General features: G+C 54.3%; 2 protein-coding genes across 4 annotated transcripts; both read left to right on the top strand.

The window, feature by feature from the left end:
• Positions 1 to 281: 281 nt before the first annotated feature.
• Positions 282 to 11,564, top strand: GIPC1 (GIPC PDZ domain containing family member 1). 2 transcript variants are annotated; one of them, XM_036240199.1, is made up of 9 exons: positions 282 to 356; positions 2,837 to 2,891; positions 4,932 to 5,022; positions 7,984 to 8,304; positions 8,983 to 9,168; positions 9,240 to 9,420; positions 10,184 to 10,296; positions 10,592 to 10,673; positions 10,803 to 11,564. In XM_036240199.1, exons 4-9 carry the CDS (start codon positions 8,017 to 8,019, stop codon positions 10,952 to 10,954), a joined length of 1,002 nt encoding a protein of 333 aa, XP_036096092.1. In that variant the 5' UTR covers positions 282 to 356; positions 2,837 to 2,891; positions 4,932 to 5,022; positions 7,984 to 8,016; the 3' UTR covers positions 10,955 to 11,564. The 2 variants fall into 2 exon arrangements, with proteins under 2 accessions (XP_036096092.1, XP_036096094.1); XM_036240201.1 differs by lacking the exons at positions 282 to 356; positions 2,837 to 2,891 and adding an exon at positions 3,881 to 3,966.
• Positions 11,565 to 13,683: 2,119 nt separating this feature from the next.
• On the top strand, positions 13,684 to 16,702 carry PTGER1 (prostaglandin E receptor 1). 2 transcript variants are annotated; one of them, XM_036241032.1, is made up of 3 exons: positions 13,684 to 14,337; positions 14,873 to 15,834; positions 16,436 to 16,702. In XM_036241032.1, the coding sequence occupies exons 1-3, from the start codon at positions 14,061 to 14,063 to the stop codon at positions 16,700 to 16,702; spliced, it is 1,506 nt and encodes a 501-aa protein (XP_036096925.1). In that variant the 5' UTR covers positions 13,684 to 14,060. The 2 variants fall into 2 exon arrangements, with proteins under 2 accessions (XP_036096925.1, XP_036096926.1); XM_036241033.1 differs by lacking the exon at positions 13,684 to 14,337 and having other exon boundaries at positions 14,814 to 15,834.
• The last annotated feature ends 620 nt before the right edge of the window (positions 16,703 to 17,322 follow it).

Below are 17,322 nucleotides of genomic sequence, written 5' to 3'. Positions count from 1 at the left end.
TTCCTTCCCCTCCATTGGTCGGGGCCCAGCCTCCTCAGATCCCCCCCCTACGCAGCCCTGCGGTGGTACAACCGGCCGCAGCTTAGGCGGGCCGGGAAGGTCCACTGCGCTACAGCGCGGGGGGGAGTCGGGTTCGGGAAGAGCCGGAGGAGGCGGAGGGATCCCTCTGGAATGTTTCCGTCGGATCCACCCTACACGTTAAGCCGCGGCGTGGATTGGCCACGAGCTCCGGAAAGCCACTTCTGATTGGCCGGGCGCGGTCGTCGGCCCCGCCCTCTGTCCGAGGCTGCGGGAAAGGTCCGGGCCGGAGTTTGCTAAGGGCAGAGCTGGTCGCGCGCTGAGAGGCGGCGGCACAGGTGAGTGATTCCGGCTCGCAGGTCACGGCGCTTCCACCCCGTGGACCCTGTCGCGAACCCGCGGTGATGCGGCCGATCGTACAGGATGGGGCGGGCCCCATGGACGGGCTGGAGTCGGCTGGGCAGGCAAGGGGATTCCTGAGGCCCCTTCCCAGCTGGGCGCCTCCCTTTCCGCTGTGGGCAGAGGGCCAACGCCTCCCGCCACTGCGATGGGGTCTCCAGCCGCACCCCTGCCCTGTGCTCCCCTCAGGACAGCCTCTGACCCGACGAGGACAGACGTGGAGTCGGTATTTCTGAGCCCTACCCAGGAACCTCCCCAGAGCTGGGCGCGTCCCAATCCTCCAGGGCCCAGAGGGTTTGGGAAGAACTGAGGTCCGGATAATAATAATGAAAAAAATCACCCCGACTAGCATTGATCGAACACTTCCGTGTCAGGTATTTACCATGCATATTACTGCATTTCAACACGTCATGGAGGATACTGTTACTTCTTTTAGGAGTTAAGCAGCAGACCCAGAGAGGCAGAGTGATTTACTCAAGGTCACACAGCTAGCAAGCGGCAGATCTGGGACTCAAACCCATATCTCAGAGCCCAGAACTGGCGTCTCAACTAGACTACATGTCCAGTGGCTCCATGGCTTAGATATTCCTGAGCACCTTTTCCACTTTCTGCTGGCTAACCACCTCCCCTCCCAACACACACACACACCCCATAGGTATGTACTATCTGGGCCACACCTGCTGGTCTTTGCTTTTCCCACACCCCCATACCTCCCCCCCAGAGATCACCAGACACCAGCTGCTTAAGCAGTAAGCTGCCCCCAAGTCCCTTCTTCCCCTGAGCTGGAAGGCAAGGCCATACTACCTGGGTCCTGAGAAGAGAGTGACATCTTCAGGGGAGATAGGCAGGGGGCCAGAATGCTGTGGTCCCATGCCTGCTGGGTCCCCCTGGGAAGCCTGGGCCCATGCCAGAGCAGTAGGCGTTCTCCCCGGAAACACCCAGGAGCTGGTTTTTCAAGACTGAATCAGAGGCCTCCCGCCCTCCTCTCCAAAGCAATACCCTGCTGGACAGGGGAACCTGGGTATAGTATTTCCCCCCTACACCATGAGCTTATGTGCTCTCACAGAAACCCCCTTTCCCACTTCCTGCCCCCCACCCCACTAGGATTCTGTGTGGCTGTGGGGTTGGTAAGTTTCAGGCTCTTCACAGGAAAGAGAGGGTAGGGATGCTAGAATTCCAGCTAACCCGTTCAGTGCAGGGGCTGAAACTCTCCTCCAGCCCTGTGTTTAGGTTTGTGGGGAGCCTGAGAATGAGGGGAGAAAGTGTCAGTTAGCAACTCCATGGTAGACAGGATTGGGGGACTTACAGAGCACTCAGAATGAAGATACAAGATTTATTCATTCTACAAATATTTATTGAGACCTACTCTATGCCAGGCACTGTTCTTGGCACATAGGATTCAATAGTAAACAAGACAAAAATTTTTGTTTTTGGGGAGTTGTCATTCTAGTAGGGGAAACAGGCAACAAGCAAGCTAACAAGTAAGTAAAAAAGATACCTACAGATGATAATAAGTGCTATGAATAAAATATGAGGGGGGGGCATAGTAGGAACTGTGGGCAAGGGGAGTTTTCAGAGGAAGTGACTTTGCAACTGAGGCCTGAATGACAAAAAGACTCCAGCCCTACAAAGATCAGGCAGAGAGCACAGCCAGGGCAAAGGCTCTGAGGCTGGACCAATCTTGGAATAGGGTGGCTGAGGCAGGAGATGCAGCCAAAGTGGTGATTCTGCAAGTCAAGTGGTATATTAAGGAGTTTGAAGCTTTTTCTCTGTAAGGTGGGAAATCGTTGTAAGATTTGAGGCAGGGGAGTAATGTGATCTGGTTTACATTTTAAAATAGAGACACAGAGTTAAATAGCAGCCTAAGACTGGAAGACAAGAGTTCTGCCAGGGCAACATGTAATTAAGTTCATGGGCCTGAGCCATCTGGATCCCAGGGGCAATTCTAAGATGGAGCAAGCTGGGGAGGCTGCCTGGAGGAGGTGGCCTGGAGTCGGCCCTGGAAGACAGAGAGGACTGGGATGTTCCTGAGCAGGGCAAGGGAGGAGACAATATAATAATGACAATAATAATAGCTTCCTTACATTAAATGTCAAGCAAAGTCGCCCTGGCCGGTTTGGCTCAGCGGTTAGAGAGTCGGCCTGCGATCCAGAGAGACCTGGGTTCGGTTCCCACTAAGGGCATGTGCCTTGGTTGCAGTTTGTCCCCGGCCCTGGTTGGGTCGTGCGGTTGGCAGCCACTTGATGTGTCCTTTTCATGTCAACGTTTCTCTCTCCCTCTCCTCCTCTCTCTCCTTCCTGCTCTATCTGAACTAAAAATAAAAAATAAATGTCAAGGAAAGTGCTAAGCATGTTACATGCATAATCTCTTTGAATCCTCACAAGCACTCTGAGAGATAGGAATTCTGTTCTGTTTTCAGATGAGGAAACTGAGGCCCTGTCAAGTGAAGTGACTTGCCTACAGCCACACAGCTGGTAAGTGGCAAGGGTGGGATTTGAATCCAGGCCACCACTTCTGGCCTGGAAGGCAAACTCATGAATTACCCATTTAATGTACCACCATAATGTGCCCCTCACAGGTGAAGATATGGCAGCCAGTCTGAACCAGGGTAGTGAGTGTGGGCAGAAAGAATAAGGAGTTTGGGAATTGGTGAATGGAACATGGGGGTCCTGAGAAAGAGAGGAAGTTTGAATCTTCTCTATTTATAGATGGAAATAGTAATAATCACCAACATTTATGGAATCCTTATATTGTGTGCCAGGAACTGTTCCAGGCACATGTATTACTTCCTTAGAACTCAGATCGCTTGAGATGCTTGCCCAAGACCACACAACTATTTAGTGGGGAAGCCAGATTTCAGACTCAAGTTCTTAGCATCCTGCCTCCCAGTGTATGGTAAGGGAGGAGAATCAGGGGAGATGATGAGGGGTGTGTGTGTGTGTGTGTGTGTGTGTGTGTGTGTGTGTGTTTTTAATCACTGAGTGGTAATGAAATAACTTGAGGTGGCAGTACTGGTTTATTCATTCAGAACTTCTTTTTTGTTAAATATTCAGTGTGCTAGATCCAGTGATGGGTACTAACAATGGAAGTAACCAATAAAAGACTAGTATTCAGAATATATAGTATGGTATTCAGAATACAATATATAAAGAGTTCCCACAAATGAATAAAAAAAGACATGCTGTGTAAGTATTTTTACATGGGCAAAGATGTAAACAGGCAAGTTACAAAAGGGCAAATCCAAATGGTTAATAAATGTATTAAAAGGCATTCAGTCCTGGTTGGTTTCGCTCAGCAGTTAGAGCGTCGGCCCGCAGACCAGAGAGACCTGGGTTTGATTTCAGCCAAGGGCACATACCTCAGTGGCAGTTGGTCCTCGGCCCCAGTTGGGGTTATGCAGGTGATCAATGTGTCTCTCTCACATCGATGTTTCTCTCTCTCTCTCCCTCCCATTCTGTCTGAAGGTAAATATAAAGTGACGTCTCGGTAGCTCGCCGTGATAATATAGAGTACTCTGCATTGTGAAGATAATTGTAAAAATATCCTCAGGTGAAGATTTTAAAAAAAGGCATTCAGCATCACCTGGCTGGTGTAGCTCAGTAGATTGAGCATCGTCCCATAGACCGAGAGGTCTTGGTTCAATTCCTGGTCAGGGCACATGCCTGTGTTGCAGGCTCGATCCCCAGTGGGGGGCATGCAGGAGACAGCCCATCAATGTTTCTCTCTCACATTGATGTTTCTATCTCTCTCTCCCTTCCTCTCTCTGTAAAAATAAATCAATAAAAAAATAATATTTAAAATAAATGAATAAATAAAAAAAAGGTATGCAGCATCATTGATTATGAGGAGAGTGGAAACACACACACACACAAAGGTGGAGATACAATACCTGTCTCCATGGATAGATGAAGCACCTGCCTTGTGCCCAGCTCTATGCTGAGAAGCAAGGGATAAGGGACCATAGAGGTGTGTTTTTACTGGGGAGACAAGACCCCCCTGAGGGCAGGGACTACACCCTGTGCCCCCTTTGTCTCCCCGGAGCTGGGCCAAGGGTCTGGTAGGCTGGTGAATATTAGGGTAAATCATTCAACAAATATTTATTGAGCACCTGCTATGTGTCAGGCACTGTTCTCTGCACTGAGAATATAGGGATGAATAAAACAGACAGAATCCCCTGTCCTTTCATAAAACAGACAATGAACAAGATAAATGAATGAAATATATTTTCCACCTGAAAGAGGTGAGCGTGAGTTGTGTGGATACCAGGGAACACAGCCAGTGCGAAGACCCTGAGTCTAGATTATGCCTCATGTGTTGGGAGGCCTTAGTGACTGGAGGAAGTGAGCGAGGGGGAGAGTGGGAGGAGATGAGGGCACGGAGGTAATGGGAATTGGGGACAGATCTTTGGGGACCCGTGGGCTGAGGAGGGGACATTGGCTTTTATTCTGAGTGAGTTAGGAGCCCTGGGAGGGTTCAGAGTAGAAGATAGATGTGATATGGCTTATGTTTTACAGGATCTCTCTGGCTGCTGTGTTGACAAGAGCCTGTAGGGGAGTGCAAGGTTAGAAGCTGGAAGACCTGGAGGAGACAGCTGCAGTAGTCTAGGTGAGTGATGATGGGGCTGGACCAGGTGATACTAGAGGAGAATAGATGAATGAATGAACAGACCAATGAACAAACAGATGAATGGATGAGGGTGGAGGAGCCCACTGGGCTTGACTGAATGTAGGACAGCTCCTGGAATAAACTATCTGAAGGGATGGAACAGGAAGGTTTTTACACAGAAAAATATAATTGGGTATAAATTTGATCTTCAGAACACCCAAACTAGCATCAGGTGAGTGGGGAGGGAGATCAGGAAGCCATGGTATTATGAGTGCTTCTTGGATGGCATGTCCCTTGAACAAAGGTACCTGCTGGCTTCAAGAGGACATTGAGTTGATCAACTGACTTAGGAGGAGGTCAAGAAAGAAATTACTCATTGGATGAAGTTACATTCAACGCAGGCTAATATGACTTCAGCAATGAGCCAGTTACCTTTGAAATTAAACTGGCAGGAAAAGTCGACCCATGGTAGCACCTCAGTACTAGGTCATGCATTGGTGCACAAACTGTTGCACCTTGTCTTCCAAGGGTGGTGTGTGGACCAGCTTCATGACCGTCACCTGGGAGCTTGAGGAAAGGCATCATCTCATAGCCTACCCCAGACCTCCTGGATTAGAATCTGCATTTTTTAACAAGATCCCCAAATAAGTCCTGTGCATGTAAAAACTTAGGAAGCCTGACTGGACACACAAGCACACACACACACACACAATTTTGATTCAATGATTATGGCACAGGACTCAGGAATCTGCACTTTTTACAATGCGAGTTTTCTTCTGATCATACTTTGAAATAATCTGTTCACAGTTCAGTCACTGTATCCTTATAGTGAGGGCAAGTCTTTGGGAAAATTTGGAAGACTGGAAACTTAAGATGTCTATATTTACTGGTCAGCCTGACAGCACCTTTATGTGCACACCTTGATATCTAGCCTTGAAAGTAGCAGTGTGCTTATTCTGCAGAGACACTTTAGGATTTTTTTTTTTAATTAATTTTGAGAGAGAGAGAGAGAGAGAGAGAAACATCGATGATAGGTAACATCGATTGACCTCCTTCTGCATTCTCCTCACTGGGCATCGGGCCCACAACCTGGGCATGTGCCCTGACTAGGAATCGAACTGGCAACCTCCTGATGCATGGGTCAACACTCAACCACTGAGCCACACCGGCCGGGTAGAAACATGATCTTTTGTAGAAAATAAAGCTCTGTTAAATTAAATACATACATACATACATAATAAATAAATAAATTTGATCTTCACCACAACCTGGCCAGGGATAAAATGTCCCTATCTTCAGGCCAAGCATCTGAGGCCTAGGAAGATTGAGCCACTTAGGGGACAATTTTGTGGTTATTAACTTGGGCTTGGGAATCAGACCTGAAGATGCAGCCAGCCTCTATGACTTTGGACATGTGACTGAAAAATTAAATCTGAACTCTTTCCCAGTCTGTACAGCCATGCACAGTTGACTAATGTCACCTCTTTTACCTTCCCTCTTCACACCCTCCCACTCCTTCCAGACCGGACTATGGCTGATCTGTGAGCCTGAGTCTGTTCAGAACCCTTCATGGCTGCTACCTCACTCAGAGCAAAAGTCTAAGTCCTCTCTGCAGCCTGCAAGGCTCTGCTATATCTGCCTGTTACCTCCTTACCCTCACCTCCGCCTGCTGTCCACCATTCTCACTCTATTCCAACCACACAGACCTCCTCGTTGTTCCTCAAACATGCCAAGCACCTCAGGGAATTTTTTTAAATAAAACATCAATGAGGGAGAACATTGACTGGCCACGTCCTGCATGCCCCCCACATTGAGGTTTCTCTCTCTTCTCCCCTCTCTCCCTCATGCTCTATCTGAAGATAAATCCAAAAAATGCCCTCGAGTGAGGATAAAAAAAATAAAATGTTGTATGGATGCCCGGCTGGTGTGGCTCAGTGGTTGAGCGTCGAACCTATGCACCAAGAGGTTGCCAGTTTGATTCCCAGTCAGGGCACATGCCCAGGTTGTGGGCCCAATCCCCAGTGTGGGCATGCAGGAAGTAGCCAATCAGTATTCTCTCTCATCTATGTTTCTCTCTCTCTCTCTCTCCCTCTCCCTTCCTCTCTCTACAAGCAATAATGAAAAATAAAATGTTGTATGGAGTATTGTAAATACTCCAAAAATATTTGTTTGAAGGGAGGGAGGGAGTAAGAGAGAGAAAGAAACAGAAAGTGGGGGGAGTGAGGAAAGAAAAATAGTGTATCAGTCAGGACAGGTTGTGCTGCAGTAACGAACAACTTAGTGGCTGAACAAAAATCTTAGTGGCCAAACTCAACAAAGGTTTAATTTTCATTCCTGCTCCACTGTCCATTGCAGCTTGGCGGGAAGTTCCATTCACTGTAGTCACTTAGGGCCTGGCCTGATGGAGCCACCACCATGTCAATTGTGGCTGGTCACCCTGCTAGAAAGAAATAGACCTCTGAAGGCTCTTACTCTAGTAATTAAATGCTTCAGTCCAGAAATGTCATGTGTTACTTCCTCTCACAACTCATTGGCCAGAACTAGAGGCATGCCTGCCCAGTCACGAGAAGGTCTTTAAGTGCCATCTTCCTGTGTGCTTTGAAGGGAGAGTTGTAAATTTTTTGCACAGCACTAATAACTGCAACTGATAGAAAAATAAAGAACAATTTAACCACTCTGGGCCTCCATTTCCTCATCCATTAAATGGGTGTAATCATAACAATAGGATCCCTACATCACACTGTGGTGTAATGTGTAAGTAAAGTCATGGAGCAGTTAGCATGGAATTGTAATAGATATTAGCTGCTAATATTATGTACTGGTGTAAAAGTGCTGGGACAGGGATCTGAACTGAGGCCTCTATTCTCTGACTATATCATTAGGCCTGTAGGATGCTAATGGTGGGGGAGAGATGGCCCAAGGCCACTGCCCAGGCCCTAAGCCCACTTTTCCACCCTGCAGGTCTCTTGGGCGTGCTCCCTTTTCTTGCTGCTCATGCCACTGGGACTGGGGCGGCGGAAAAAGGCGCCACCTCTGGTGGAAAATGAAGAAGCTGAGCCAGGCCGTGGTGGGCTGGGCGTGGAGGACCCGGGACCCCTGGGTGGAGGTGGGGCAGGGGGGCCCCAAATGGGCTTGCCTCCCCCTCCCCCCGCCCTGCGGCCCCGCCTTGTGTTCCACACCCAGCTGGCCCACGGCAGTCCCACTGGTCGCATTGAGGGTTTTACCAACGTCAAGGAGCTATATGGCAAGATTGCCGAGGCCTTCCGGCTGCCAGCTGCTGAGGTACACACAAGGGAGCCCCAGGGGTCCTGATAGTGGGCTGAAGGCCTGGATGTGCGTTTTGGTCCTGAACTGTGGCTCAGGTGCCTACGCTGCAGATGCCGAGGCCTGCATCACACTGAATTACGGGAAACTGGAGGCCAGGACTGGGTGCTGAGTTTCCATCAGTTATTGGGAAATTTGCACCCCAGTGCATTTTGGGAACTGATGTCCAGGCCTGTATATTATATTCCTATCATGCATTGAGAGCCTTGCTCCCCAGTGGATTGTGGGGGCTGGAGGTTCAGTGCAAAAGTCACTTTTCCATGATGCATAGGGAGGGCTGACCCCAAAGACTTTGAGTGCAAGGAAAGAGAGGGCAGGAGGGATTGAGCAAGAAGTAGCTGCAGGGGTCTCAGTAGGCTGGGTGGGTGCCTGTGCCTTTCATTCAATCCACAAGCATTTACTAAGCACCCACAATGGGCCAGGTGCTGTGCCATGGAACCAGCAGGGAGATTTTGCTAGGACAGATATTCCAGACCCAGCAGAGCTGACGTCCCAGTGGGGTCCTGCCCTGGCTCCGACAGTGGTCAGGCACTGGGTGGGGACCCCCTGGCCTTTCCAGACTCTCCCCCTCCCCAGGTTGGGGTTGCAAAGGTCGAGGGAGGGAAGGTGAGAGTTGAATGCCTTCTACCTCTGCAGGTGATGTTCTGTACCCTCAACACTCACAAAGTGGACATGGACAAGCTTCTGGGGGGCCAGATTGGGCTGGAGGACTTCATCTTTGCCCATGTCAAGGGGCAGCGTAAGGAGGTGGAGGTGTTCAAGTCAGAGGAGGCGCTGGGGCTCACTATCACGGACAATGGGGCCGGCTATGCCTTCATCAAGGTGCCTGAGGTTAGGGCGGGCCATAGGACCCAGGGGCGGAGCCACAGGACTGACCGCTCCTCTCTCTGTAGCGCATCAAGGAAGGCAGCGTCATTGACCACATCCAGCTCATTAGCGTGGGCGACATGATCGAGGCCATCAACGGGCAGAGCCTGCTGGGCTGTCGGCACTACGAGGTGGCCCGACTGCTCAAGGAGCTGCCCCGAGGCCGCACCTTCACACTGAAGCTCACGGAGCCCCGCAAGGCCTTTGGTGAGGAGCTGCCGCCTGGACCGTCATTAGACTCCCAGTTAACTTGGGTCCTGGCTGCAGTGCCATGAGCCACCATAAGGTGGCGCCCCAAGCCCAGCTAGCCTAATTGGAAAGAGCTACAGCTCCGCCCAGCCTTGGGCAGGGTATACTGGCCCTCCGCCCAGCCTGGGTGGAGGTTGGGGACCAGGAAGAAGTTGCCCCCACACCCAGCTTCCAGGAGCCATTAGTCCCGCCAAGAGCCCCCAACCCTGGCCAGCCCCCGCAGCCCCAATAAGCCAGGCTTGGCTGCCCTGTGCCAGCCCTCCTCCCCCTCCACACACACACTTTTCAGTTTGGCTTCACTAACTCTCAGGAATGGGCTCCAGGCCCCTAGGGTGGGGGTGGGGGACTCTGAAATACTTCCCCAAGCAGATAGGGCTGGTCCTAGGCCCAGCAGCTATACCCTGTGGCCCTGGGGAGAGCAGCTAGAGATCAAGGCCCCACCCCCTTCCTTTTCTTCAGGCCCTGGGAGCAGATGTGGCCCCCTTCAGTGTCCCCCTTAAACCTTTTCCATTCTCAGTCCCTGGCTGCCCTTCTATGCATGCCAAGCCTGAGTCAGGAATCTTGCCCTCTTGGGATCAACTCAGCCCCCAACTGCCCCTGGAGCCTGCAGGAGCTTGGAGAAGGTAGAGAGGAGTGTCTAAGGCCAGGATGTCTGGGTTCCTGTCCAGAACATGCTGGAATTGGGCTTCCCCCACTCTTACACCTCCCCTACCTCCCACAGACATGATCAGCATGCGTTCAGGGGGTAGCCGTCCTGGCTCCGGCCCCCATCTGGGCACTGGCCGAGGGACTCTACGGCTCCGATCCCGGGGCCCTGCTACAGTAGAGGATCTGGTGAGTGTTCCCTCTGGGCCCCGGCCCCCATTCCCTGCACATTCATAGGTAGCAGTGTCACCTGTTAGCTGAAGGGTTCCAGGCACTGGATTCAAACCCACCTATACCTCCTCCCAGTTCTAGAACCTTTTGTGGGCCTTATTAGTTGCCTTGTCTGTAAAAAGGGGGGATAACAATACTGATAATGTCAGGGTCATCCAGAGAATGGCCTGTGGGTTAATATACATAAAGTGACAAAAAGAGACCTGGCACTTAGTGAATACAATGAGAGTTATATTTACTGTCCCATCTCCAGCCCTCCGCCTTTGAAGAGAAGGCAATTGAGAAAGTAGATGACCTGCTGGAGAATTACATGGGCATCAGGGACACAGAGTTGGGTGAGTGGTTGGCACTTAAATCTGGGTAGGGATGGGAATCTCGGGGAGGAGGCTTCCAGGTCCTGTGGACTGAGTCTACCCTGAGCACCTCTGCTATCTGTACTTCTGTTCTGCTCCCCCCACCCCCAGCGGCCACCATGGTAGAACTTGGGAAAGACAAGAGGAACCCAGACGAGCTGGCCGAGGCCCTGGATGAGCGGCTTGGTGACTTTGCCTTCCCTGATGAGTTCGTCTTTGACGTCTGGGGTGCCATCGGGGACGCCAAAGTCGGCCGATACTAGGCCTCCCACAGGACCTTGCGATGACCTGAGCCCAGCCTGGGAGCCCCCGGGGTGGAGACAGCACAGCCCAGACTCCAGCATCTGGCATAGCCTGGCCCTGGCCCAGCAGTCCCAGGATGATGTGGTTTAGAGGTGGGGCTGAGCCCCTGCCTCACTCCAATCGGTACCACCCCTTCCCTGGTTTCCAGCCTGGCTGGGGTCCCCAGCTACCCCCACACACACACTCCCAACCCTGTTCCCCACCTACCTCAGCCAGGTCAGGCTCTTTGAGGGACCAGTCAGATTGGGCAGCCAGCCTCCGCCCACACTTTCCACATCAGCTGCCAAACTGGTTCCTCTGTCTTCCTGGAGCCTCAGGTTCTGTTTGGGGGTCCTGACCTCCCTGGTTTCCTGACACAAGGAATCCAAAAGGTGGGGGCATTCCTCCTCAGCAAATGCAATAATCCCCCATTCCACCATCCCTCCAGAGGAGTTCCCTACCTCTGCATTTGAAACACGAGTTTGCTGTGAACCCCCCCACCTCTCCACCTCATTCCTGTGTCTCCCTCAGCCCAGCCCCAGACAGACAGGGCATGAGAACAATGGCGGTGGGCTTTTGTAGCTGAATTTGCTGTCAAACATAAAGACTCTGCTGTTGGACCTGTTTGGTGGCCTTGGGGTGGGAATGTGGGGTGGGCCCAGGCTGGGAAAAAAATGTAGCAACTGAAATCCATCCTCCCCAGGCTCCAAATTGAATTAGGAGCTGGCCCTGGCGGCCTACTCCTTCCCACCCGTTCTGCCTGACAAGGCTCCTGGCTGTGGGCCACTAGGCTTCCAGGCAAGGCCTGCGCTTTTTGGCCTACTATTGCTCCCTTTTGAACAATGCCTCCTGCCACCCCAGCCTGATGTGAACAGTGGGCACAAAGCTGCTGGCTATAGCCCAGGGTCTTGGGAAGCACCAGGGCCAGGAGGTATGGAGGCCTGGCTTGGAAAAAGAAAGATGGGGGAAGGGGGCTCAAACAGAGTCTTGGGCCTGCAGGGCAAGTGCAGTGGGGAGGAGCCACCCCTGAAGCTGGAGGAACAGTCATGATGCCGTCACACACCACCTGACTGGACATGCAGGGTCTGTGGTGTCCATGCGGGCCGCACTGTGCACTAGACATAAACCCTTCCTGCTTGTTTTGACAACCCACTTCATCCTTGAAGATTGAAGGAAAATCTGGGAAGGGAGGGGGGTAGGTGGGACCCTGTCCAGGCCAGGATGGAAGAACCAGGATTGAAGGGAAGGGATCTAGCTAGGCCAGAGGTCCCTGTAGAAATGTTTGGGGGTGAGCCGAGAAGAAAATGTGCACCTAGTCTACTCCCCATTTCCAATGGGTGGGCAATCAGCTCCAAGGGTAGGGGAGATGGGGGTACCACTGGGCTGGGGTACGTGGCTATATTCTCTGGTGGGGTAGGGGTAGTGGCTGTTGGAGTTACCCGTGCATTCCTGGGCACCTGTGGATGTTTTGTGTATCTGTGCCAGTAGAAGGTTCCAGTTTGTTTGTTTTTTTATCCTCACCCGAGGACATTTTTTTCCATTTTTTTGTTCAGACAGAGTGGGAGGGAGAGAGAGGAAGAGAGAGAAACATCGACGTGAAAGGGACACATCAAGTGACTGCCACCCACACGACCAACCAGGGCCGGGGACAAACTGTAACCAAGGTACACACCCTTAGCGGGAACCGAACCTGGGTCTCTCTGGACAGCAGGCCGATGCTCTAACCGCTGAGCCAAACTGGCCAGGGCAGAAGGTTCCAGTTTGAAGGGTGTGGTATGTGTTTCGGTGTTGAGAGTAGGGCTGTGTGTATCAGTGTTGATGGTTTGTGACCATATTAAGGGTGTTTGTGGGTGTAACTGGCAGAGTCTCCATGGAGTGTGGCCATATGGCTGTAGAATTGAACTGTGTGCATGTGTGTGTCTGGATGTCCCTGTTTCTAGGGTAGGGGGTAACTAGCAAGATCTTGGGGTGTCTAGGGCACTGCCACTCCTTGTCTCAGGTGTGGAGTGTGCCCGTGAAACTTGTCTTGATCTGTTAGTGGGTATCTGTGGGAGATATGGATATAATTGGGGGTCTGTATCAGCAGTAAGGACCTCAAAGGGCTGCATTTCAGGGTGTTGAGAGAAGTGGTGAGTGTTAGAGTTGGTAACTATGGGATGTCTCTGATGCTGGGGGTGCAAATGTGTTAGTAAGTTCAGGGGTGTGATGATGGCTGACCCCAAGGCTCTGAGGAATGTGGCTGGTCTCAGGGTGTTAGGGGATATGATAGTATGTCTTCAGGTGTGAGACTGTGTATGTGTCCCTGCTTCTCAAGGCAGGAGGTGAGGCTGCAGGTGTGTCCCAGGTGTCCCTCACCACATCTGGAAGCAGGATCTAGGAGAGTCCCCTGGTCTCTGGGCCTCCTCCTCCTCCCGGTCCCCGTCTCCTCCAGGGGTATGACTCTTTGCTGCCCTGGCTGGGCTTTAAGCCCCTGTGTAAATAGTGGGCGGATCTCCTGGCCTAGCTGGGCCTGACCCAAGTTAGTCTACCCAATGCACTGCCCACTACCACCCACCCAACATGCATGAAGGCTCTGGCAGGGCAAAGGAGTGCTGCTACCCCCACAAGGGGTAGCCCCCAAACCTTGCAGCCCCTGTGGGCGTAGCAGCACCCCCTGCAGCTGCCCCAGCTGGCCCCCAGTGACGCTCATATTTTCCAATGTTTAGATTTTATCCGTTTTATTAATGAGGCAGGCGAGAGGCCCAAGCCTGGGGGGAAGGGGAGTGCTCCTGCCCTACCAAGGGAACGGGGTCACAGGGGGCCAGGACAAGTCCCTGGGGGGCCCCCTTCCTCATAGGGGTAGCTGGAGCCCAGAGTAGTCCCTACCCATTGCCAGGAGTGAAGAGAGGGGGATGTATGCCACCCCAGGCCCCCCAAAAGGCTGGTGCTGCAGTAGAGCGGCCCCTGGAGGCCTGAGTGGGCAGCGAGAGGAGGCAGGGAACAAAGTGGAGCTGAGGAGCCGCCCCTGTAGGAAGGGAGGGAGCAGCCTGCCAGAGAGCTGGACCGAAGCGAGTGGTGCGGCAGGCAGCACGGACTGAGAAGCAGGCAATGGGGACCTGGTGTCCCAGCCACCACCAGGTAAGAAGGGTGGAGGGCACAGGAGGATGGGGCCATGGTTCCCTCTACCTGTCTGTCCGTCGCTCTTACCATCTGTCCCTTCTCCTTTCCCTTCTAACCCAGGAGGCAGTTCTGCCCTCCCAGCCCTCACCACTGGGTGTCCAGGGATGGGTGGTCCTGAGTCAGCCTGGAGGCTTCTGGAGCAGGGACATAGAGCTGGCAGGAGTGGAACCCTGGGGCATCCAGAGTAAGGCAGCTGTGGTCAGGGGTAGGTCCTGAGTGAGAGAGCAGTGGAGCTCGGAGATGGGAATGTGGGGGGTAGATGTGGCCCTGGGGACAGAAACAATGCAATGGGGAGAGATAGGCCCAAAGTGGCAAGAGATGGAGCTAGGAGCATCAAGGATGGGACTGGATCAGAAGTGACATGACTGTCAGAGATGGAGCAGTGGGTCATGTGGAGGCCTATGATCAGAAATGAGTATCAGATGGGGCCAGGGACCAGGAATGTGCTGTTGTGTAAATGGGAAGTGGGTCTGTGAGACCCAGAGGCTATGACAGACAGGAGGGCTGGAGCCAGGGGAGCACAGAGAACAGAGAAGTAGACAGGGCAGAGTGAAGCTGGGAGCAAGAGCTGGGATGGTAAGAGACTGAAGAGAAGTCAGAGACTGGGAAGCCAGGGCCTTTGGAGTTGTCATGGGGTCACTGGGCCCCAATGCCCAGAGAAGTGACCATCAGCTGGTCCCAGCCCAACAGTGGACGCCGTGCCCTGCGCCAGACTCAACTTGCCCTCCTCTTCTCCCCAGCCCCACCCCTGGCACCTGACATGAACCCCTACGGGACCCTCAACCTGAGCCTGGTGGGCGAGGCGACTACGTGTATGGTGCCTGAGGCCCCCAACGCATCAGCTGGGCCACCGTCGGGCCTCGGGGGCGCATCGCCGGCACTGCCCATCTTCTCCATGACGTTGGGTGCGGTGTCCAATGTGCTGGCACTGGCGCTGCTGGCGCAGGCCTCGGGCCGCCTGAGGCGCCGTCGCTCGGCTGCCACCTTCCTGTTGTTCGTCGCCAGCCTGTTGGCCACAGACCTGGCTGGCCATGTGATCCCGGGCGCGCTGGTGCTGCACCTGTACTCGGTGGGGCGCTCGCCAGCCGGAGGCGCTTGCCATTTCCTAGGAGGCTGCATGGTCTTCTTTGGCTTGTGCCCACTGCTGCTGGGCTGCGGCATGGCCGTGGAGCGCTGCATAGGGGTCACACGCCCCCTGCTGCACACGGCGCACGTCTCGCTGGCCCGCGCGCGCCTTGCGTTGGCCTTGCTGGCCGCGGTGGCCTTGGCCGTGGCTCTGCTGCCGCTGGTGCGCGTGGGCCATTACGAACTGCAGTACCCCGGCACGTGGTGCTTCATCGGCCTGGGCCTGGCGGGCGGCTGGCACCAGGCACTGCTCCCTGGGCTCTTCGCCGGCCTCGGCCTGGCCGCGCTACTCGCCGCGCTCGTGTGCAACACGCTCAGCGGCCTGGCCCTGCTGCGCGCCCGCTGGCGCCGCCGCTCACGACTGCCACCTCCGGCCTCAGGCCCCGACAGCCGCCGGCGCTGGGGCGCACGTGGACTCCGCTCGGCCTCCGCCTCATCCATCTCTTCGGCCTCCGCTGCTCCCAGCAGCGTCGTGGGCCGTGGCTCAGCGCGTAGAGCCCGCGCCCACGACGTGGAGATGGTGGGCCAGCTCGTGGGCATCATGGTGGTGTCGTGCATCTGCTGGAGCCCGTTGCTGGTGAGGGGCGCAACGGCCCTCCCAGCCAAGCTTCTTCCTGCTCCCGCCTTGACCCCTACTACCCTCTTCCTGCTGAGAATATTTGGGTCCTCTCTCCCTTCCCCAGCCAGAGTCCCGCCCCCTTCAAGCCCCACCTGTCAGGAAAGCCCGCCCTTTGCCCCTCCCTCTAATGTCCATCGCCCCTCCCAGCCTCTTTAGCTTACTCCTTCTTGGGGTCTTTGTAGTTCATCCCAACCCTCACCAAGCCTCCTCCCCAGCCCCACCCCTCTGGGCCCCAACACTTAATTCTCTGACCCCCTTCCACCGCCCCCACACACTGGCTTTTTTCTCCCCTTCAGTCCCCCGCCCTTTGGAACACCTGGGACTTCTTTCTAGCCCGAGCCCCCACCCAAGGAAAGTCTTTGCTTCTGCCACGTCCTTTAAGGCCCCGCTTCGCGGTCTTTCCATAGCTCCTTTTCACGAAGACACTCATTTATCCGCGTGATGCTCTGCCCTTCCTCACAGCCTCACCTTCCAGTCATGTTCCCATCCATCCCAGCCCCACCCTTTGCTGGTCCCCTTCTTACATCCACCCCACCGCTCACACCGGCTTTTCCCGCAGGTGTTGGTGATGTTGGCCGTCGGGGGCTGGGGCTCCAGCTCCCTGCAGCGGCCGCTGTTTTTGGCCGTGCGCCTCGCCTCATGGAACCAGATCCTGGACCCCTGGGTGTATATCCTACTGCGCCAAGCCGTGCTGCGCCAACTGCTTCGCCTCCTGCCCCCGAGGGCGCGCACCAAGGGCAGCCCCATGGGGCTGAGCTTAACCAGAAGCGCCTGGGAGGCCAGCTCGCTGCGCAGCTCCCGGCAAAGTGGCCTCAGCCGCTTTTAGGCACACCCAGAGGCTCAGCAGTTAAGCCAGACTACTCTAGGCCGGTCAAAGTCCGCAGCGCAGGTCTTCGAGGAATAAAGCCATTTTGCGGACCAATCCAGGGTGGTGTGTCCGTTGGTGCACGCATATGACCGCGCGGGGGGTGGCAGATGCACAGCTTGCTCCTCTGGAGCTGCAGTTCTAGGACTTGCCACGGAAGTGAGGGCGAGGTGGGGGGGGGGGGGGGTTGGCCCAGGGCCGCCCAAGGCGGAGCTGGAACAGCAGGAGCATGCGCAGAATGTTGCCACCGCAGATACCAGGCTCCAGGCTCCGGACTCCGGACTCTCCCGGGAACAAGAACAAGAGTTGTGGAGCGCTTCTTGCCTCTGCCACTGTCAGGACTGACTCCCGCAGCCATTTGCCCATTGTGGCTCTGAGCTCCCCCAACACAGCCTCAAGGCGGTACCCCCCAAGCCACGCCCCATCGCGGCCTCTAACTACCACCCTTCTTCAACACAGTCCTAAAACCCCTCCGCGGCCTGTCCACGTTCCCTACCATAGTGACAACCCAGTCTCCACCCTCTCTCGACCCCCAGAACTCAAGGCGTCTCCCTATCACTCCCTACGCCTCCCCACCCCAC

Source organism: Molossus molossus, unplaced genomic scaffold (genome assembly GCF_014108415.1).
Source record: "Molossus molossus isolate mMolMol1 unplaced genomic scaffold, mMolMol1.p scaffold_m16_p_4, whole genome shotgun sequence".
Classification (NCBI taxonomy): Eukaryota; Metazoa; Chordata; class Mammalia; order Chiroptera; family Molossidae; genus Molossus; species Molossus molossus.
Note: the sequence above shows the minus strand (reverse complement) of the source record. Positions and strands in the feature narration are given on the sequence as shown.

Coding starts and splice junctions, on each gene's coding strand:
- GIPC1 (XM_036240199.1), top strand. CDS start 8,017: ATGCCACTGGGACTGGGGCGGCGGAAAAAGGCGCCACCTCTGGTGGAA. Junction 8,305..8,982: donor TCCGGCTGCCAGCTGCTGAG/GTACACACAAGG, acceptor CTACCTCTGCAG/GTGATGTTCTGTACCCTCAA. Junction 10,674..10,802: donor CATCAGGGACACAGAGTTGG/GTGAGTGGTTGG, acceptor CCCCACCCCCAG/CGGCCACCATGGTAGAACTT.
- PTGER1 (XM_036241032.1), top strand. CDS start 14,061: ATGGGGACCTGGTGTCCCAGCCACCACCAGGTAAGAAGGGTGGAGGGC. Junction 14,338..14,872: donor TAAGGCAGCTGTGGTCAGGG/GTAGGTCCTGAG, acceptor TCTTCTCCCCAG/CCCCACCCCTGGCACCTGAC. Junction 15,835..16,435: donor TCTGCTGGAGCCCGTTGCTG/GTGAGGGGCGCA, acceptor CTTTTCCCGCAG/GTGTTGGTGATGTTGGCCGT.